Raw genomic sequence first — 22830 nt, 5'->3', positions numbered from 1 at the left:
TCTCCTGATTAATGTTGATATACAAATTTTGTCTAAGGGATGTGTGTTCGTAAGAATTGTCTCGCAATTGTTTCCCAATGTACATTTACCCAACTATGTTTCTCTCTTCTTCATGGTATATATAATAAATGGATTTGGACTAAAGATAAACTAAGGTTATCTAATTAAATAAATAAACTAGAAGTTTATTTATGGGATTTGGTTCATTAGTCAAAACAGTCAATTCCCAAAAAGTTCTATCAATTCCAGATAGAGTGGAAATGGATTTACAGCTATAGTTGAATAAGATAGGAAGAATTGTGTGAAAAGAGAAAAAAAATAATTAAATTTTTATGGGTAATATTTATAACGTACTTCATATCATGTAAGTTATGTTCAAATTTAGAATTTTTATCAAAGATATGTAACTTATTTTAAAAGGAAAAGAAAATATAAACGTCATCTTTATAACTTTTCATTGCTATCCTTATATTCTATTTTAAACTATTTATTATTCTTGATGAATTTACACATTTAAGTAATGTTAATTCCTGAATGACACAAACACAATTTATTATAAATAATACAATGCATTCAATACATGTAAAACAAGTATGAAATATGCTGCTGACACTGCTTGGAATGCAACAAAGTGCAATTGTTTTGCAGTCACATGTACTGCTTCATATCATAAAAATATTAACGAAAGTTAAGTTACAAAAATGTAATGTTTGTGCAGACAGATAAACAAACTGAAAATATAGAAGTGATGCTATAGGCTGGCGCCGTGGCTCACTAGGCTAATACTCCGCCTTGCGGTGCCGACACACCGGGTTCTAGTCCCGGTCGGGGCGCCGGATTCTGTCCCGGTTGCCCCTCTTCCAGGCCAGCTCTCTGCTGTGGCCAGGGAGTGCAGTGGAGGATGGCCCAAGTCCTTGGGCCCTGCACCCCATGGGAGACCAGGAGAAGTACCTGGCTCCTGCCATCGGATCAACGCGGTGCATCGGCCGCGGCGGCCATTGGAGGGTGAACCAACGGCAAAGGAAGACCTTTCTCTTGTCTCTCTCACTGTCCACTCTGCCTGTCAAAAAAATAAATAAATAAAATTAAAAAAAAAGAAGTGATGCTATAAGAGATATCTTTCCTTCAAGAAGCTTTAAGTTGTCTCAATTATTTCAAAACATGTAGAGTGTAGATTTTACTCAGAAGAAAATGACATGGAGACTTTCTGATAGTCAACAAAAACCACTCCATGGCTTCTTTCCAATTCAGAAAACTTTCATTGGGAGCCTAGAACTCTGCTCTATGAGCTGAGTCTACTGAGATGAGTGAGATTTTGGGTCTATCTTCTAGGAACTCTGTATCACAAATTCCATTATGACAGTTTAGAATAACAATAAATTTTGCTTATATTTCCACAAAAATAGAGTTATTGCATTCTTATTGTGTAGAATATAATGCTATAAGATATTGTAAATCTTTTGAACATTTTTTGAGTCATTCTGGCAATCTCTTGTTGGGACACAAGCATATTAACTAGATTAATTCAACAAAACCCCTAGAATTTTGTTAAAAAGGTGATTGTCCATGAACAAGTCCAGAGCCAATAACTGGAAGATATCAAAAGGCATAAAACACAGTCTCTCCTTTCAAGACACTTTATATTAATTTATGTACATATCAAATATTTATCTAAAAGTATTATTTTCTGGAGTCAAATCAACACCATCAATTCTGATTTAACTATTTGATAACACTTTGGTATTATTTTTTTATTTTTATTTATAAAATCAAAAATACATTTGCATGTTTAAGTTGGACATGGGAATGTAATATGTACAGTAATAACCATTATAACTTCTAAATAAAACTCAGGAGGAGATAGAGCATGTTGTAGTAGAAAAATCCTAGCTTTCAGTATGTCTGGCAGAATTTAATATAACACTGATAAAGGTCTCCATGAACACCTGGCAGAGAGTTGATATGGAAAACTATTTTGTATTTGTCAAGATTCAGTATATGAAGCTTGGGCATCATTTCTCTGTTCTTAAAATGAGTTGACCTTCATTATGCCTTGTAAACCACACACTGACTTTTGAATGTGAAGTATTAAGTTATTTAAGCAAAGAAGCGCAGCAGAAATTCACTACACACAGCATTTGAATGCATGTTTTCTAGCTCTAGGTCCTGCCCTCTTCCTCAAAGATTAGTAATCAAGAAAATTTCAGGTTGCTGTGTTCACATCAAAACCTCTTCCATGGCTTTTGACAGGATATCTAATTTTTTGGAGGTTTGCTTTCCTCATCTGTATATTAAGGGTGTTATACTAAATTTTCTTATCAGTTCTTTCCAATTCTGTACACATATAAAAAAGGCAGTAGAGTGTAGTTGTTACAACTATATACATATGGATGTTGAGTGTTGAAATGGACTCTTGGAAATAAATCTTCCATTGATTGAGCTGTAATTTTGGGCAGGTTCCCAAATCTCTTTATGCCTCATTTTATTCATTATTATGGATTAATCAATAGTATTTACTTCAGATGATCATCATTGTGAGGAATAAATGAATTAAACTATGCAAAGTACCTAGAATGAGATCCTATTTAGAGAAAGCATTAGATAACTAGGTAAGTATTTGCTCTGATTGTTGTCCTAATATTGTAACACCGAGTTCAGTGATGTCACATGAGGTTTTTTTTTTTTTAACCTTTCATAGATTAGATTTGCTTAACTGATTGGAAACTTGATCCACGGCTCATCTCATGGCCCAATCTCATTTTCATTCTTGCATAACACACTCAATATGCTAGGTATGTTTCAATGAATAGTTGCTGGTAGATATGGTATTGTGTATACCTGGGAGCACTCTTTACTTGTCCACCAGTATGTGTATTGTATCAATATATAATTTACAGTGAATGTTTTCCTGGTAAACCTATTGATTTGATGAATTTGTTTCTCTGCATATCTGGAAGTAATTAGGATCTGTTTTAGTGTGATGGTAGAGTTCAATGATTCTAACTCAGACATCAAAAACTATAGTAAAATCTTATTTGAAGAAAATTATGTAAGCATTTAATTCCAAGCATAGTGAATGCAGCGCAAAAGTCATTTTATAGGAAGAATTATCAAACATACTAATTATATTACATATTTATAAACAGACTCAAGAAATTTTAAAAGGTTGATTGATTTGAAAGACCAAGTAATTGAGAGAGAGGAAGAGACAGGAGATTTTCTATATGCTGGTTCACTCTCCAAATGGCCTCAACAGCCAGGGTTGTGCCAGTCCAAAGCCAGGATCCAGGAACTCCATCCAGTTCTACATGGGGGCAGGGACCTGGGTGCTTTGGGCTATCACCCACTGCTTCTGAGGCACACAAGCAGGGAGCTAGGTCAGAAACAGAGTACTCAGGACTCAAAGCTATGTTCCAATATGGAATGGTGATGTTATAAGTGGCATCTTAACTGACTGTTCCATGCGCTGGCCCCATAACTTCGTGTTTAAAAATTGTTTTGAGGAGCTGGCGCTGTGGTGCAGTGGATTAGTGCCTTGGCCTGAAGTGCTGGCATCCCATATGGGTGCCAGTTTGAGACCCAGCTGCTCCACTTCTGACCCAGCTCCCTGCTATGACCTGGGAAGGCAGTGGAAGGTGGCCCAAGTCCTTGGGCCCCTGCACCCACATAGGATACTTGGAGGAAGCTCCTGGCTCCTGGCTTCGGATTGGCACAGCTCCAGCCTTTGTGGTCAGTTGGGGAGTGAACCATCAGATGGAAGACCTCTCTCCCTTGTTACCTCTCCTCTCTCTGTGTGACTCTGACTTTCAAATAAATAAATAAATCTTAAAAAATCATTTCAAGAATGAATATTTTAATTGACATTTATCATTCATATCACATTCACACTATGTATCACTGAAAAGTAATTTCAACAATTGCATTTAGGTTGGGATTAATAAGACAATGGAACCAACATAAAAGTAATGGCAAGTATTTTGCAAATCTTAAAAAAAATACAAAATAAAAATATTTTTTTCAGATTGTGGACTTTTAGAACATATTGAAAAATATTTTGACCCAAATTATTGTTAAATAGTATCATGATATTTAGTAGTTTACGATCAAAATTTATTTATAGTTTCCATGTTTTTATTTGTGCTTTACAAGAATTATTGCATTTAATTTATTTTAAGGGTTTTAAAAGGCAGGCTAGAAACAGCTGACATTTTTCTAGCAAAGTACTAGCACAGTGCAAAAAAAATGCTTTCATTCCATTTCTTTCTTCTGTATTCACTGTTTCCTTTTTGCTAGGTGGCATGCATGCAGTGGTTTCATGGAGATCATACAATGCTTGAGATGATTGAGAAAAAGCGTTGCTTATGCAAAGAAATAAAGGCTAGACAGAAAACGGAAAAGGGCCTTTGCAAACAGGATAGCATGCCTATTCTACCCAGCTGGAAGAAGAATGCAGGTGCAAAGAAATACAGCCCTCCGCCCTACTCTAAGCAACAAACGGTATTCTGGGATACTGCAATATGAGGGCGCACAGGCTGCCGGCGCGCCACAGCACTTCAAATGAAGAGGGAGACTGGCTTGGTCATGTGACATCAGTTGTTGCATATCTTCTCTGGAATGCCATGGGAAGCTGGGCCTACTTGTGGCAAGCTCAAGATAAAATACGTATGTCCTTGTGATGAAGGCACACTTATTTATCTTGGATTATTTTGAATCCAGAAGATGTTAAAATGTAAATATTTTACTAGTTTATGGGTGACATCTGAAATAAAACACAGTATACATGTATGGATTACAGAAATATCGAGAGTTTACTATATGATATAATTTCATTATTAACTGGTTTGTTATCTCTTTTATATGTAATCCCTTGATGCCTTTTATTAATTTTTGCATTTAAAATGTTCCCGCCTCCTTGTCTGCACTTGGCTTCTGTTCAAGAGCTCATGGCTATCAATCATGTTCAGTCACATAATATGTGATCTGGTGCTAGTAATGTAGAAGTTGAATATCATATTTGTTAAAAGTGTTTTTTGATTTTTAAGTTTTAAGTTTTTAAAGATTTGAAAGGAAATATCTGAAAAGGTGATATGGATATGGATGTGCATATTATATTGACACCAACCTTTTTGTTCCATTGGCTTTATAATAATTCCTTTTTAATATCCTTTTGTTTATACTAAGCAATGATTAGTCAAACTCAAGAGAAAGTTGTTAGGAAACATTTGAACATCCCAGCAGAAATCATTCCCTTCAGCAATGACTTTAGGGACACCTGTCCTTGCAACGTTGACCTGATTGGAGGAGACCAGGGTTCACTGTGACAATGGAAGGAATAAGGAATGAAAAGCTAAGGAGCATGACTGCTTTCCAGAAGATGAGGCCAGTGGCCTTGTAGCTGCCACAGTCACTATTTTAAGTAAATTTTCATAATGCTTCTTTCCCTGAGAAAATGAGTAATAATTATTCAACCAGACTAGTTTACCTGTTTTTAGTTCACCATTTGCCACTCTATCTCAAAATTTAACTCCATTAATGGAAAAGTATTCTTGTTAGTGTTTTCCAACCAGTTATCACTGCAATTTTTGGGTCACAATTGTCTGTGCATGATCATCATACCCATTCTCACTGATTATGACACCATGACCAAAGAATTATGACCACTTATTTATTTTATTTTGTTTCAAGGAAGAAACAGGAAATGCAGGGGTTGGGATGGGGTAGATTCACTTTTATGTGGTGGTGAAATTTAAGTGAAAAAAGAAGTCATATATATCTTTTAAGAATAACTTGTTAGTTGAATATAAATATTGCCACGGATGAATAAAAAAGAAACTATCACATATATTTTGTATATTTAAATTACTATTTATGCTTCCTAAAATCGACAGTATGTGGTTCTTTGTAAACAATCAATTTAGTATTATATTTCTGAGAGAAAAAGTGTGTGTTTGAAGTAATTGTCATAGTGGTTTTCCTTGTAAGGGTATTGACAGCAATAGTTCAGTGCTGCTCAATAGAACCAAATATAACAGGAGATAGGGAATTTTTGTAATCTAGCATACAAACCCAGTAATACTATATCAGTTATAGTTCCTTTGAAAAGCCTTTGAAATGTTATAGAATAATTTTTTAATGTTTTATAATTAATGTATATTTTGATGTCCAATTTAAATTCTAACAGAAAAAGGAAAAAGGTAAGTGGGAGCCTCTGTGTGTGTGTGTGTGTGTGTGTTTGTGTGTGTGTGAGAGAGAATGAGTACTCACTGGGAGAAGAGTAGACATTAAGTGCTTCCTGAAGTTAAAAAGCAGGAAAACGTAAAGCAATCTCTAGTAGTTTCAATGAATCCTACTGCCATGTTTCGTCACCCATAGCTGAGGTTACATTTCAAACACAGCAATCAGAGGAGCACGAGTCTAAGAGTGATGAAAATGTGCTTAGATACAAAGAAAAATTGAAACAAAATGTGTTATGACCCAGGTTGGTATCCGAATGTAAGTTGTGACCACATAAACTCATTCCAGTCAGTCAGCCACAAGATATCAGCTCCCAGCATCTTTATGAACTTGATATCCGTAGAGCCAGGTTCAGTATGGTTGTGATCATCCCTCTCTTAAAAGTTATATTCCAGCAACATCTTTGCATGGAACGCTGCAAGTGTGTTTTCCAGATGCTGGTCTTTCCCGTATCTCTCTGAATGGGCAGAAGACTTTTTTTAATGCTGGCCACAAGGAAACAGAGGTACTAAAATTGTGTTGGATTCAGTCATTCTTATCCATTCTAACTCACACTATTGCAGGGTTTTGTGCACTCCTTTTTCTGATGCATTATTTTCTGAGGAGTTAACTTATTTGAAAATTTGTCTGAAGGCAATGATTTCCATTTATTCCTTCAAATTTCTCCTTTAAAGGGAAGAAGTACAACTATGTGGGAAAGTGGCTTTACTGAGATTTAACTCAACTTTTTTTTTTTTTTTTTTTTTTTTTTTTTTTTGGTGCTTATACAATGTCAGTTGTGGCAATAGCCATTCAATGATCAATTTCCTCTTCCTATAGTGTTTCCCTGTGTGGCAGGTCATATTAGTCATTAGTATATAGAGAAAAATCATCTGATTCTGACAGTCATCAGTCAGGATATCTCAATATGTGGAGTTTGTTGGAAGATAACCTACAGTCAGAACACTATGCCATGATAAAGCTCACATATCTCACAGTGCCAAAGAACCAATCACCTCATTGGCATGGTGCTCAGTTTAAAGGAGCTCCACCTGTGAAAAAAAAAGAGCTTTTCACAGCAAATTTTATAGAAAAGAATTTTTATTTGCTGTCAACAAGATGCTTTAATATGGGAAACACTTCTTAGCAGAGAAGAAATAAATTTCTTTAGAAATGATGGAAAGAAAAAGTGGAGTGCTGTATTTTTCTCCATTCACAGAAGCCAGTATATTCCTAGGCACAATAATAGTCTTTTACAGAAACACTGTCAACATTTCCCACATATTCACGCTACTGAAGTGAATTTGGAGTAATTAGCGATAGATCTGTGTACATGAAGGTTAGTATTCATACTTATAAAATAATGGGAAAGTAAAATAAAACAAAGTGTTGAGGTAATAATTTATAAAGAATATACTCATTCAATTATATGGTAGGTATCATTATACAGCTTCACTCTTTAACATAGTGACAAAATTTTCTTTCAGTGATTAAAGAGAAGAGAGAAATTGTTTCCATACTAGATTTTTGCGAAGGTGTAAGTCTTGTCCACACATGCAATTTGGTTTGATTCCTTTGAGAGAATTTAGTGACTAATTCAATAAAACTACTCTTATTGGATTAGAATCTTAACTAATTAAATAAGACATCAAAACAACGAAAATAGCAAATTGCGATTTTCACATCACTTACATATTAAGGTGAGCCAATATACTGAAGTAGAAGACAACTTGTGAAACAGCTTTACTTACATGTGATGTGAAGAAAAGTTTCCTATGATTTAGGCAGCAAGTAACCTGAGATGAGAGAGAGCTCACCCCTTTAAAGGAGTGGAAGTACAATAGAAAAGCAGTTCACAATTCATCTCATCCCGAACTTTTACAGAAATAAAAGAAAAACGGGACATCTAGTATTTAGGATTATCTCACTAGACCTTCCCTGTGTGGGAAAAAAGATAGCTAGTTGTAAAATGTGGACAACTTGTCATTAATTTATTTTTCAGCATTTTTTTACGGAGCAACTTACATATCAGTCATTTAAACAAATTTGGAAACATTTGGCTTTAAATATTGAAAAATGCTTGGTCCCAGATTCCAGGAGCTTAATTATGCAATCAATATATTTATAACAATATTAACATTAATAATAAAAATTGTTTTTAAGATGACGTAAAATTTCATGTGTTTGATCTTATGTATTTGTGTGTCATTCTCTTTTCTCAGATCAAGTGTAAAGTCAAAATTAAATATTAAACACGCTCAGTTTAATGTCTAAGTATAAAATGTTATTTGTAAGCCTCTATATGTGCACATATGATATATAATGCTGTCTATGTAAATCAGTAAAGGATAATACATTTTGTCATGTTGGACTCAAACATTATGGCTCTGGGTTTGGATGGTTTAAAACCCTTTGATATTTGGGTTAATTACATCATAGTAAATATGTAATCTGGAAAATTGTGTTTGATTACACTTCCTTTTAAATATTATGAAGTTTCAAATTAAGGGGAAATAATTTTAAAGGTTGGATTGGATTCATCTCAGCCAAATATGTGTGAAAATCCTTTCGAAGTATTCGGTCGTCCCCAAATATAACTGGGTTTGCCCACCCTAAGAGCATCTACATTTAAACATGTATACACCCACATACAGTATAAATACTGTATATAATATATATGAAAATGTTTAGTATGCACCTCCTTTGTTTGGAACTCCTTAAGTTAACATTTATAGTGTAACAATTTGTGTCAAGTGCACTGTGATTATAAAAACAAAGCACAGTAAAGTCACAGGTCTTGTTATCTTGCACTAAAAATGTGTTTACGTATTTAGAAATTGTATGTTTACTTTCTTGCTCTTTTAAACAATTGAAACAAATAGCTATGAGAAAGTGATAAAAACAATATGTTTTTTAGTGGATAATGGCACTACATTTTTAAAAGACAGGGTTTTTAAGAAAACCATTAAACACCCATTCCAACATAACATGTTTACCGTATCTAAAAATTTGAATGTCATATTGCATTTTTCAGAACTCATTAGAAATGTCAGGTATGTGCCTGAAGAAATGTGCAAATAAGCATTAGATAATGGATTTCTCTACTCATGTGTTATTAGCCATTTCTATATATATATAATTATATAAACACTGATGTTTTAATGTCTCTTAATTTTGTACTTGATTTTTTTAGGTAACATGTAATTATAAATGTTCTTTGATACTACTGAAGTAACCAGATGTTGTTTGAAAACAAATTGATTTCTTTAGTGCATTGACAACATTTTACAATACTTTTGTGCTTATTTATTTGTGCTCCCGTGTAATTATAATAAAAGCAATAGTTTAAATTGGTTGACTTTGTTGTGGCTGGTATTTATTCAGCATGGAACAGCATAGTGAGGATTCTTTGCAAGAAAATTGCACACAATTTTCATCTGTTACAATTTTATATGAGATTACCCTAACCATGTAACGTTGATACTGGTGAGTATTGAGTGCTTGGACTCCTAATTGTATGAAATCACCACTTGACTTCTGCCTCAAAGTGATCCACTAAATAAGAGGATCCTGATCACATCTCTTTCTTCTCTGTGCATACAATTTAGTCAAATGAAAAAGAGTATATCCAAGGTGAGCTTGGGGAATTAAAGAAAAATAAAATCAGCAATCCTAGGACTGCAATATGGAGACAAAATATTTAGTGGAAAGTACTTAGCATGCTCATTTTTCAATCATACTTCTCAAATTAACCTAGCCTAAATGGGAAGAGAGTTGGTTTCTTTAATATTATTGGAGTATCATTAATGAAAACATTAATGAGTGTATAAGATATTTAAGACAAGATTCTGGAGCTTGGTGAGCTTATGAAAAGCAGGTACACCTGTTATAATGAGGCATTGCCTTACTGATTTTTTTCATATTCATTTTTAAAAGGGATACAATTAATTCTCACTGTTTATTCTTACTCTTCCAGCTACTCAAAAGCTCAGTGTGCTGCTTTTTCTCCTGACTGAGCAAGAATTAACCAGTTATCACCACCTCATACCACCAACCACCAGCTCCATCTGCCTCAGTACACGACACAAAGTGCCCCCTATTTTAAATTGATGCTCTCTTTCATTCTCCCAATCTCCATTAAAACTCATTCTTCCAGATTTGGAATCTCATAGTCTAATTAAATTATATTTACACTAAGTTGTGACAGATTGATACAACAATGTTTATCCTCCTGTCTCAATTTGAATTTGAGAGGATTTTGATTAACATGCATGGATAAGTATCTATTACTGGATAATCATACTATATGATGGACCAGGACATGAGAATAACAAAATATTAGAAACGAAATTTGTACAACATCAACCTCAAATCAAGTTATAGAAAGCAATGGTTCTCAAACATGGGCAATTCTTAAAAACATTCAATGCCCAAAGAGTATCTGGGGTTAGTACGCAGGCATCCATGATTCTAAAAGTCCTTCAGATGATTTGGATGTACAGCTAAATTTGAGAATTAGAGCTGAATTTCTTAAATTTTAATGTATTGTGTTATCACCTGGGGATCTAGTTAACATGCAGATTCTGATACAGCGAGTCTAGGTGTTCGGCACCGTTAGCAAAATCCCAGCAAATGCAGTTGCTGCCTGTCCATAGGCTTTTCTTTGAGTAGCAACTCCTAACAACTGACTTTTCTGTGTTGAGTGAGTTTTTGATAGCCATGTTCTAAAACCCTACTACTCAAAAGTGTAGTTCACAGAAGAACAGCAGAGCATGCAACTTATTGGAATGTAAAACCTGGAGCTCCATCCCAGATAGATTTTGGGGGCTGAGGCTCATAGATATGTTTCACAAGATATCTAAATTATTCATATTCCCAGAAAAGTTTGGAAAGCACTGGGTCAATGTGGCTTTCAACCAGCTTTTTAAAAACAGATTTATTTTATTTTTATTTGAAAGTCAGAGTTACACAGAGAGAAGAGAGGCAAAGAGAGAGGTCTTCCATCTTTTGGTTCACTCCCCAGATGGCCACAATGGCCGGAGCTGCGCCGATCCGAAGCCAGGAGCCAGAAGCTTCTTTCAGGTCTCCCATGTGGGTGCAGGGGCCCAAGGACTTGGGCTATCTTCTATTGCTTTCCCAAGCCATGGCAGAGAGCAGGACTGGAAGAGGAGCAGCCAGGACTAGAACCAGTGCCCATGTGGGATGCCAGTGCTTCAGGCCAGGGTTTTAACCCACTGCACCACAGCGCCAGCCCCTCAACAACTTTTAATCACTCATCTTGCAGACACGTCTTTATCTTTGATATTAGTGCCCCAGTCTCAAAGACTTTGATTTTACCAGTCTAAGGTCATGGTTAGACATATTTTTTCTTCTTTTTCTCCTCCTTTTTGTCCTTCCTTCCTTCTTCAGCAGAAACAGACAAAGGATTAGAGTATGAGACTCATACTGAGAAAACTAACTCAAAGAATCAATGCTATCCCATATGTTGGAAATTGTGTCATTTTCTCCAGAAATGACATTTCATCTATATGATGAAATATGAAGACTCATCCTTTCATATCACCCTTTACCAAAATTACTTATTGATAACTCATGGTAAAGAGTTCTGTGGGAAAAGAGGCTCCATTTTGAGATAAATCAGTTTCTTGGGATTGGGCACCCACCTGCATTTTCAGAAGACCAATGTGTCATAGAAGCAGATTTATGTTATTTAAAAAGTAGTCCAAATCTTGCTTAGAAATTGGTGTCCATTGCTCCTGATTATTAATAATAGTTTAAAGATTTTGCCAGACTTCAGTTGAAATTGATGTGTACCATTTAAACATCCTTATTCCCCTATCCACCAACACATGTCCTTTGGGCATTTGTCTTCTACACAATATGGTAACATCTAGAAACAGGAACTAGATTTGTTAATTGGAAGTCCCATACTTCCTGAAGTGCCTAGCCAATTGCTTTGCATGTAAATGTACTAGAAACTACATTTTCATTGATTTATGCATTTCTTCAAAAATATTTACAGAAGTACTCATATATCCATGTACTAGTCTAAGAATTTTACTTATAAAGCCCAAATTGTAATTGATTTTTATATTCCTTTGAGGTCATAGCTTCTGTTAATTCACTACATAAAACAAATATTATGTGAGACTTTGTGACATTTTTAATTAACACATTTTCACTTTATTTGAAATGACTAGAGATAGAGAAAAAGAGAAAGAGGGAGAGAGACAGATAGAGATATTCCATCTGCTGTTTCACTCTCCCAAATGCCAACAACCTGCAGATCTGGGTAAGGCTAAAGCCAGGAACCAGGAAGTCACTCTTGGTCTTCTATGTGGGTGACAGGACCCAATTATTTGAACCATTAGTTGCTACAGCCCAGGGTGCACATTAGCAGGAAGCTAGATTGAAAACAGAGTAGCAGGGACTCAAACCAAGACTTCAATATGTGTCCCAAGTGGCAACTGAACCACTGTACCACATGTCCACCCCAACTTTGTGATACTTTTAAATTTATAGACAAAGATTATTGAATATACATGTGAATACTATTTAGGAAGTTGTATATCTATCTCGATTCACCTAGATATTTACCTAAATATCACTTTGTTATCAAAACAAATTAAAGCAGTATGCATTAATGCATAAAATATAGCAAAGTAAGATACATTTAAAAATGTGTGAAATCTTTACCAAGAATAAAAAAATAAAAATAGGGCATGAGATAAAACCAACCAGGAATTTTAGTTCACAGAACTTATACACTACGGGGCCAGCGCCGCGGCTCACTAGGCTAATCCTCCACCTTGTGGCACCGGCTCACCGGGTTCTAGTCCTGGTCGGGGTGCCGCATTCTGTCCCGGTTGCCCCTCTTCCAGGCCAGCTCTCTGCTGTGGCCAGGGAGTGCAGTGGAGGATGGCCCAAGTCCTTGGGCCCTGCACCCCATGGGAGACCAGGAGAAGTACCTGGCTCCTGCCATCAGATCAGTGCAGTGTGCAGGCCGCAGTGCGCCGGCCGTGGCGGCCATTGGAGGGAGAACCAATGGCAAAGGAAGAGCTTTCTCTCTGTCTCTCTCTCTCACTGTCCACTCTGCCTGTCAAAAAAAAAAAAAAAAAGAACTTATACACTGATACCCTATCTAATTATGAATCATAATCAATCACAATAGTAACACCCATAATGATAATGGTGGAAATTGATACAATTTATTGCTTAATCCATGCCAGACATTGAATTGATTTTTAAAACATATTTAACATATTTATTATCTCAACTGTATGATTATGTTCCATTTTTAGATAAAGCTGAAGTTTAGAAAACTTGTCCAAATTTATAAAGATAGTAGTTATAGATCATGAATTTCAAACTAGGCATATCTGAATCTAAAATGAAACCAATGCAACATAGACGTGTTTAAATTAAATTTTGTCATTTTGCAGAAACATTTTGATTACTGCATAATTTCACATAGCCACGATGGAAATGCCCAGACTCAGTTGTACAAATTTATTACCAAGAAAGCAGTGTTTTCCCTGTCACAGAATGAAATTAATAGGCACCACAGCTCAATGTCAGAGACTTGTGGTTGGAAGACATGCTGTTGATAAATATTGATAATTTATCAATATTCTAATTGGTTTCTATGATGACAAAATGAGTTAGCTTTGGTCAAATAACAAGTTGGCTTTTACGTATATTTTGCTGGTACATTTTCCTTAGAGTAATTATTAGAGTCTTCAGGGAAGACATCAGATAAACATATTCAAAGTGGAAAAGTAGGGAGAGGAGAAGATCGAAAAAAAATTGAGTGGAGGATAGAGAGGGAGAATGAGCAAGAGAGAATATTCAGCATTAGGTTGAAATTCCCCATCACTTTAGGCATCTTTACCTCACTACTCTGTTCTTTGGCCGTGTTTCCTCACAATGAACCTTGAAAGGTGTTATTTATAACAATAGAATAGAAAAGATGAACATTTAATTTTGCTTTCAACCTCATTTTTGTTTATTTAAAATATAATATAACAAATTACAAAACCTGATTTCATTCACAGCAGAAATACTGCTCAAGCATGAGTTATATACCAATACATTGTATTAGTGGTGATGGGAATATGGCCATGTATGAAAAATGCCAGCCCTACTCCTAGAGCTTCCATAATCAGTGTGATGACTCATGTTGAGATTGAAACTGATAGCACGAAACCAACACACTTTACACTTAAAGACTGGTAACATACGCTATTCAGTGATACTCTGATGTGGCAAAATTCAGAAGACCTCAAATGGCTGAAAGGAGTCTGCTTTGAGACTGGGAGATTCTACTCAGCTTTCTTTGCCTATACTCCTCACTGCCTGTATCAGATATCACAAATATGGATGTGTTGCTGCCTAAGTAAACCACATTTTCCTTTTTTACAATGGGAATATTCTGAAGAAAAGATACAGACCATAAATATCACTTTGGAGATCATTGGACATTCTAATTCTCTCAAAATGGACTGCTTGCCTGAGGATCCTTTAAGCTTTTTATGGAGACTACCATTCAAATGTTTGTCCTATTCTAAAAAAATGTTTGACTTCTCATAGACTGCCAATTACATTGGCCATGTTCCAAATAGTCCTCCTTGGTTACAGAAACCCATCAACACAGCATCTTATACATAAGTCCCTGTATGTCCTTACCATCTCCCCTACCTCAGAATTCTACAACAAGGATCTCAGATTCAAGTGATTGTGTGCACTATTAAGAAAGACAATTCTCTATCCTCAAATACTGCAATAGGCAACAAATAACACAGACTGTGAATAAAACCAAGCATGAAGGGGATGATGGTAGCATGCAATATAAACTTGGACAAGAAGCAATACAAGGTAGAGATGTTATGAAGCTACACATAAGATTCGGATTATCTGGTTCTAGGGAAAATGTAATTCATGTCAAAGGCTTTAACTTTTATTTTATTTATTTATTTTTTTGAATGTGGCCTCTTTCAATTAGTATTAGAAGTCCTCAAAGGAGAGCACTGGGGAAAAAGTTCAGGACAGGTGAGAGAAGAAAGTAAGACAAAAATTCAAAGCATAAAAATGAAAAAAGAAAGTACAGAGAAACAAAGAAATGGTAAAGCAATGATTTTATTGGCTTGAATATTTTCTGATGATTTCTCATAGTATTTTTCTACTTTATAAATTTATTAGCCAATGAACCTAAGGAGGTAAAATGAGTTACAAACAATGAATAGTCAGTCATGCAAACACTTGGAATAATGTTCCCCATGCTTGGGAGAACGGAAAGCTTGGAGATGTAATTAATTTAATGTGTTGAGAAACCCAACTAGTCAAAAGTACAGCAAAGAGGAGGTCACAGAGAGAGATAGGAGCCAGATTATGTGGGAGCTATGGAGTTGATGATCAATTGTGGTCTCCATACACCAAAGACAGAGGTGGAATTTAAGCATGTTTATAACTAATAAAGAGGATATTCATTATCCTACTTTAACAGATGGATACACCTCCCATTAACAGACACCAATCACTCAGTGAAACTTAATAGTATCAATAAAAGAGATTCAAATAAAATAAGTAAGGAAGGAAAAGCTGTTCAATAAGTCATTGGGAAATTGATCACCTCAGATGGGTTTTGTTAAACTAATTAGAGAAATTTCATGGCCATACGTATGTAAAAAGCTACTTTAAGATGTTGGAAGATGGGGCTGATGCTTTGGCACAGCGGGTTAAAGCCCCGGGCTGCAGCACCAGCATCCCATATGGGTGCAGGTTTGAGTCCTGGCTGCTCCACTTCCGATCCAGCCCTCTGCTATGGCCTGGGAAAGCAATAGATGGCCATATTTTTGGGCCCCTGAACCTGCATGAGAGACCGGGAGGAAGCTCCTGGCTCCTGGCTTTGGATGAGCTTTGTTCTGGCTGTTATGGGCGTTTGGGGAGTGAACCAGAGGATGGCAGATTTCTCTCTGACTCCCCTCTTCCTCTCTCTTTGTAACTCTGCCATTCAAATAAATAAATAAATCTTTAAAAAATAAAATAAGATACTGGGAGAGACTCTAGTAATGTAGTCACATAATTAAATGATTTTGCTAAGTTTATAGAAAGAAGGATATTGTGACTATGTTCAGTTGATAATGAAGTCTAATTTTTATAATTAAACTTCCAATTGATTTCCCTTTATTTTGGGGCTAGTGGAAGGCTACAGGAAATTTTGAGATCTGGCTGAGAACCTGGATTGCAAGTTTTTAGACTAGCACGATATTTTCATGTGGTTCACAGTATTAAAATTTTAAAATGTTTTTAATTAAAAAGCACCCAGGACAGTTCCCTGGCTCACTTGGTTAATCCTCTGCCTGCGGCACCAGCATCCAATATGGGCGCTGGGTTCTAGTCCTGGTTGCTCCTCTTCCAGTCCAGCTCTCTGCTGTGGCCCGGGAAGGCAGTGGAGGATGGCCCAAGTACTCGGGCACCTGCACCCGCATTGGAGACCAGAAGAAGCACCTTACTGCTGGCTTCGGATCTGCGTAGCTCCAGCCGTAGCTGCCATTTGGGGGGTGAACCAATGGAAGGAAGACATTTTTCTCTGTCTCTCTCTCTCTCACTGTATAACTCTATCTGTCAAATAAATAAAAAAATTTTTTTAAAAAAAGCACCCTTCTTCACTTTCTATTAACATTAGTGCTCACAAAGTTTGGAGTAGCAACAGATGTTCATTGACATCCAGAATAATATAATGTCTATAAACTAAAATAAATTGCCAAGGAAAGAAAAGCAAGCAATAAGAAAATAATAAAGTAAGAGCTACTTCAGCTTCCCACCCTTCCCTTATCTCTTTAAGCAAACAAAAACAAGAACCAATACACAGTCAAGAGATCTGAGTCACTTTATCGACCATTTCAGAGAAATGAGTCATATTTCTAGGAAACCCTTGGGTCCATAAGCTATTCTGAGAATGCTATATTCATCACCAAAGTGGTCCCATGTGCTAGATATGCTCATATTCTTTAGAATGTGATTGCTTTAATATTTCTGCAAAAATGATAAGGTTAAGTTTTGTGGAAACTTAAGTGCATATATCCTGCTACAAGCTACTAGATAAACACAGCTGTGAAAAGGGTCTGTTTACATTTTTTCTTTGCAAAAATCTATCTTCATTGTTGGCTATTAAAAAAAATAGTGCTAGGACTGTTACAGATTTTTTTCTGTCGCTGGTTAGCATGTTAAGCTTTGCCAACAGGGGGCGGTGGAGAGACACTACAGGAAGAAATAGCCTTTCTTCCTGGTTCTTTATTTCCAGTGATTTCTGATTCTAGTTCTGCAGTTGCCTACAATATGTGTATGAGCCATCCAGCGGTGCTCACTCTTTGGAGTTTCTGTGGCACCTCATGGGGATATTTATTGCTTGGTGAGAGACTACAGACCCAGGTGGCCATGACTACACTTTCCTAATAAGGCCTGATTCCCAGCATTGAGGATGAGACTCTTGTCTTTCCTGTTTGCTTCTTATATGAGTAACTTCCCAAAGCCCCAAGGGAATTCTTCTGATATTCTTTACAGCTTTATACATTTCCCCCCAATATGGTTAATTTTTCTTTATACCATACTTTGTTAAAATTACTATGTTTTCTGTCTCCTGGTTGGATCTTCACTGATAAAGCTTTTCGTTATTCTTTTCCATTAATATTATGGTCTTCATTTTTTAGAACATTGTTATGAATCATTGTCCAGTGCCTCCAAAACATAAATATGCATTTCACAAATATTTTTTAAGATTTATTTATTTTATTTATTTGAAAGGCAAAGTTACAGGGAGACAGATAAAGGGAGAGAAAGAGAGAGAGAGAGAGAGAGAGAGAGAGAGTGAGAATCTTTCATCCACTGGTTCTCTCTACAAATGGCTATAAAGGCCAGGGCTGGGTCATACTGAGGCTAGGAGACAGGAGCTTCTTAGGGATCTCCCATGAGATGCAAGGGCCCAAGCACTTGGACTATCTTCCCCTGCTTTTCTAGGTGCATCAGCAGGGAACTGGATAGAAAGTAGAACTCTAACATTGTCCATATGGGATACCAGTACTGCAGGTGGCAGCTTTAGGTACTACACTACAGTGCCAGCCCCTAATTTATAAATCTTATAGTTGACTTTTAATATTGATAACAAAAAAGCATTGACATGTGTGATAAACTTTTGGAGTCAAGATTAATATTGGTCAATTTTAATTCCACTTACTTGTATTGTTTATTGAATTTTGTGTATATTTTACTGAGATGCTCTGAATCTCTTTCAGCTAAAACACTTATTTGAAATTCTGTAAGTCCTCTCATTTGTTCCTCTCAGTTTCATTATTTTTGTTAGTAGTAAATAAAATTATATTTAATGTCTTTGATGTTTTGAAAACTGATCACAGGAGTTGGCCTTCAGGTGGAAGAATTGCTTTTCCTCATCTGATATTGAAAGAAAAGAGAAAAGAGCAAAACATGGAGACTTTGGTGAGGATAAGGCATGAGATTTATATCTTTAATTATTCCCAATAGAAAGATGCAAGGTGGTATGCTATCAAGAAAAGAAAAGAGACTTGGTGAGAATGAGTGGAACGGGCAGAGAGATGGCTATGGTCACAGACAATAGCCCAGTTATCTTGAGGACTCAAAGCAAAGATGCAATTCCATAGCGTCTGTAGCCCTCAGGGTGGGCAGGAGACGGAAGGTCGACTACAGGACTGATCCAATTGCTCTGCTATCATAGCGACTGCAAATTGGTAGTTTAGGCCTGAAAAAGACCAGATTTACTTTTTTCAGCAAAATTCAATTTTGTCCTGTATGTGTACCACTGAATTATGTTTCCTTAATCAGACCTGGGTGTGGCCCTTGACTGGTTCTGAAATGTGAACAGAGATGAGCAGCCATGCCAAGCCTAGTGTAGGAACATCCCTGGGTATGCTCCACGGTGACTTCCGTCTTTTCGAGCTGGTGAGGGTGTACCTCCTCTGCCTAGCCTGGTCAGCTCAGGGAGCCATATCTCATGATGGCACAGGTACCATCCACTAGTTTCTGTATAGATCACCTACCTACTGTTGTACACTTTTTCATCTGATACTCCGTTAACCTATTCAGAAAGAGCAAACAATCTTATATCTTATTGAATTGTTACATGTTAGAATCCATTTGTTTGCCATAAAAAGATATCATAGGCTGGGTGGCTTAAACAACAGAAATTTATTTCTTATGGCTCTGGATCTTGAAAAGTGCAAGATCAAAGTGACAGGTGATTAAGTTGCTGGTAACAATCCTCTTTTTGCTATTTCCAGTGAGAGAGAGAGAGAGAGAGAGAGAGAAAGATGCTCTCTCCTATGTCTTCTGTATCTTATAAAGACCACAGTGCTATCATAAGTGCCCCGCCTTCATGCCCTAATTACCCCTGAAAGGCCGATGCCCAAACACTGTCACATTGGGGAACGGTTTCAACATGTGAATTTGGTTGTGGGGTAGGGGCATGCAGGGCACACATATTCATTCCTTACAACTGTTCTAATATAGTCTAACAACTACAACTGGCTTGGGAATTAATCCCTCCACAGGAAGAAAAATTACAAAGGAGCTAGCTGGTTTTTACCATTATTCTATTAAAAACAAGGTTAATTTCTTTCATTGTACACTACAAATTTGAATAAATGATAAATTCTGTAGAAATTGTATTACTCTAGAGTAAAAAAGCTCTGTAAGAATTATATAATTATTGTTCATTCTTGCTAAGTAAGTGAACGTAAATATTTTACTAGTTATAGACAAAACATATTTCTCATATTTCTGGAGGATCTTCAGTCTCATACTGGGTGCCAGCATTTGTCCAGGGCTTTTTCTGTGGCATTCCATGGCAGAAGTTAGAAAGATAAATGAACATTGAAGACAGAGAGGGTAGGGATCAAGCTTACCCTTTTATCAGGATTCCAATCTTGGGATAACTAAGTAACTCCCTGTGATGAAGCCATTAATCCACTCAGGAGGCAGAGACCTCATGACACAGTCACATCTTTTTAGAATTTTATTTATTATTTTAAAAAACATTTATTTGTTTATTTGAAAGCAAGAATTGGAGAGAGAGAGAGAGAGAGAGAGAGACAGAGAGAGACAGAGAATCTTCCACCCACAGGTCATTTCCTAAATGGCCACAATGGCTAGAGCTGGGCAGATCTAAAACCAGAAGCCAGGAGCTTCTTCTGGGTCTCCCATGTAGGTAAAGGGGTCTAAGGACTTTATACATTTTCTGCTGCTTTCCTAGATGCATTAGAAGGGCGCTGGATTGGAAGTGGGGCAGCTGAACTTGAACCAGTGCCTGCATGGGATGCCAGTGCAGCAGGCAGCAGCTTTACTCACTAAGCCACAGCACCAGCCCCTATAGTCATCCCTTAAAGGTCTTGCTACTTATACCATAAAATGACAACTAAATTTCAACATGAATTTTGGAAGGAACATTTAAACTGTAGCATTCTGCCTCTGGCCTCCTAAAACTCTTTTCCTTCTCGTATGTAAAATATATTAATTCCATCTCAATAGCCCCAAAGTTTTAATTCATTCCAGAACAAACTCTCAACTCCAAAGTCTCATCTAAATCAAGACATGATTCATCTTACAGCAAATTTCCTTCAGCTGTGAGCCTATGAAATTGGAACAAATTATCTACTTCCAAAAACCATGGTGACACAGGCATGGGACAGAAATCCTTATTCCAAATGGAGAAATAGGTAGGCAAAGGGGTAATTGGTCCCAAGTAAGTCCAAAACCAACAAAGAAAAACAACATTAAATCTTAGAGCTGGAGAATGATCTCCTTTGACTCCATGTGCTGCATGCCGGGCACACTGAATCAAGGGTGGCTTTCCAAGGCTTCAGGCAACCCCACCCCTACTGGCTTTGCTGGGAAAGGAGGAATGACATATAACATTTTTAGTTTGAACAAAAACCTGGCTCAAATGCCCAGCATGTCTTACAGAGGGCATGCATTCTGATCTGCTACTCTTTGAAACCTGGAAAGCCAAGGAGCCGATATTTGACCTTGCAAATACATTGTCATCTCATATCTCAAGGCTATGAAAGCAGGGCAAATGTTTACAGGTCTACTAAGGTTTAATACAGTAAATCTTTCCTTCTTTGCTTTAGAAATCTTTTTCCCAGGAAAAAAAAATTTGTTGGGAACAGATTTGTTCATATTCTACATCAGATAGGAGGACATTTTACCTAATACATGGATGTAAGCATAATCTTGGAAGAAATAAAACTGGAAAAGGGAGTCCACTGGGCCCACATGACCTTATGCCGGTATTGGACTGGAGTTGAACAGCTCAACGACACACAAGGCAGATCCTCTCCAATTTGTTCCACTCTTCCCCTCCCTGCTGTCTTCCTCCACCTCCATTTCATCCTGGGGTGTTGCCAGTCTGGTACTTATCTGAACTCTGTTGCTAGAACTTCAGTACTTTCCCCTCATATGCATTCTTTGAAGAAGTAAATAAAATTATGGACACCTTTTATGTGACTTGATTTCTGAGGATTAAGGAGCAGCTTATTCTCGAAAACATTTTTTAGTCATTACCAGTTGAGTGCTAATGAGGTAAATATATCAGTTTTCTCCAAACTCTCACAGGTTCAGCCCTTTCAGAAGCAGAGAATGAGGCAAAAATTGAGATGTAGGATGTTTGTTAATTAACAACTCCGATAGGAAGGGGAGGAAGCATACTGGGGCCCAAGACAAAACACAGAAGTGACATGAGCCCACACGGTCTTGAGCAAATGGCTAAGAAGATCTGCATGGGGCTGCTACAGCTCTGGAGGATCCCTCACTCAGGCAGACTGGCCAGCCCCTTCCAAGCCCAGTCTGCTGGGCAGTAGCAACTGGAGCAGATCTTTAAAGGATGGGCAGCTGTGTGGTGGAATGAGAAGGCCATGCCAAAATGGCCGCTGGCAACAGAAACTGCCTGTGATTGGATGGCTTTGGAAACCACATGACAATGGAGCCTGCCTGGCAACAGGTCGTGATTGGATAGCTTCAGAAACCAGATGACAATGGAGTCTGACTGGCAACAGGCTGTGATTGGTTAGGGCATAAACCACCCCTTGACCAGATTGGCTGCCTTGGCTATTTAAGCTGCTGTACCAACTGAAATAAACAAGTCGGCAGGCTGCTCGCCTCTGGCCTGCTTTCACCCAACTCCTGGGGTCTGTGTGGTGACTCCGTGCCTCTTGCCCTCACCACACTCCTCCTCTCAGAACGAATCCACAGCAACACAGCTGGAGTTACCTGCTTTCTACACTCCCCTGAGACTGAACTGAAGTCCCTCCTGGAGGGGCCTGGGTAGCACCTCATGGCTTGTCACACAGGTTAGTCGAAAATTTCAATACTTGACAAAATTCTGTATCAAACGTGGTAAGGTGAATCTAACATTCATTTGGATTAAAAATAATAAGTGAAGAGAGGCAATTCAATACTAAAAATGAACAGTAGGACAGAATGTACCCTGACAGATTAAAAATTATATTATGAGAATTTGGTAATTAAAATAGTGCTATATGAAAGAAAGAATAAATTAGCAGTGACCACTATGGAAGAAAATGGCCAAGA

At 37.1% G+C, this 22830-nt stretch overlaps 1 protein-coding gene across 2 annotated transcripts in view; it reads left to right on the top strand.

Annotated features, from left to right (window-relative positions):
- Positions 1-22830, top strand: part of NYAP2 (neuronal tyrosine-phosphorylated phosphoinositide-3-kinase adaptor 2) — a 346323-nt gene that overhangs the window by 295061 nt on the left and 28432 nt on the right. Inside the window, exon 8 of one of the 2 annotated variants that reach the window (XM_002712507.6) lies at positions 4294-9562. The exons of the other annotated variant lie outside the window; for it this stretch is intronic. Coding sequence (XP_002712553.2) covers positions 4294-4521 — 228 coding nt within the window. The 3' untranslated portion in view covers positions 4522-9562. Of the gene's footprint in view, positions 1-4293; positions 9563-22830 lie in introns of those variants that run through there. 2 annotated transcript variants of the gene reach the window in all.

Source organism: Oryctolagus cuniculus, chromosome 3 (assembly GCF_051225735.1).
Source record: "Oryctolagus cuniculus isolate XC-2025 breed Fujian yellow rabbit chromosome 3, ASM5122573v1, whole genome shotgun sequence".
Classification (NCBI taxonomy): Eukaryota; Metazoa; Chordata; class Mammalia; order Lagomorpha; family Leporidae; genus Oryctolagus; species Oryctolagus cuniculus.
The sequence above is the reverse complement of the archived record's forward strand: the minus strand, read 5'-3'. Positions and strand labels throughout refer to the sequence as shown.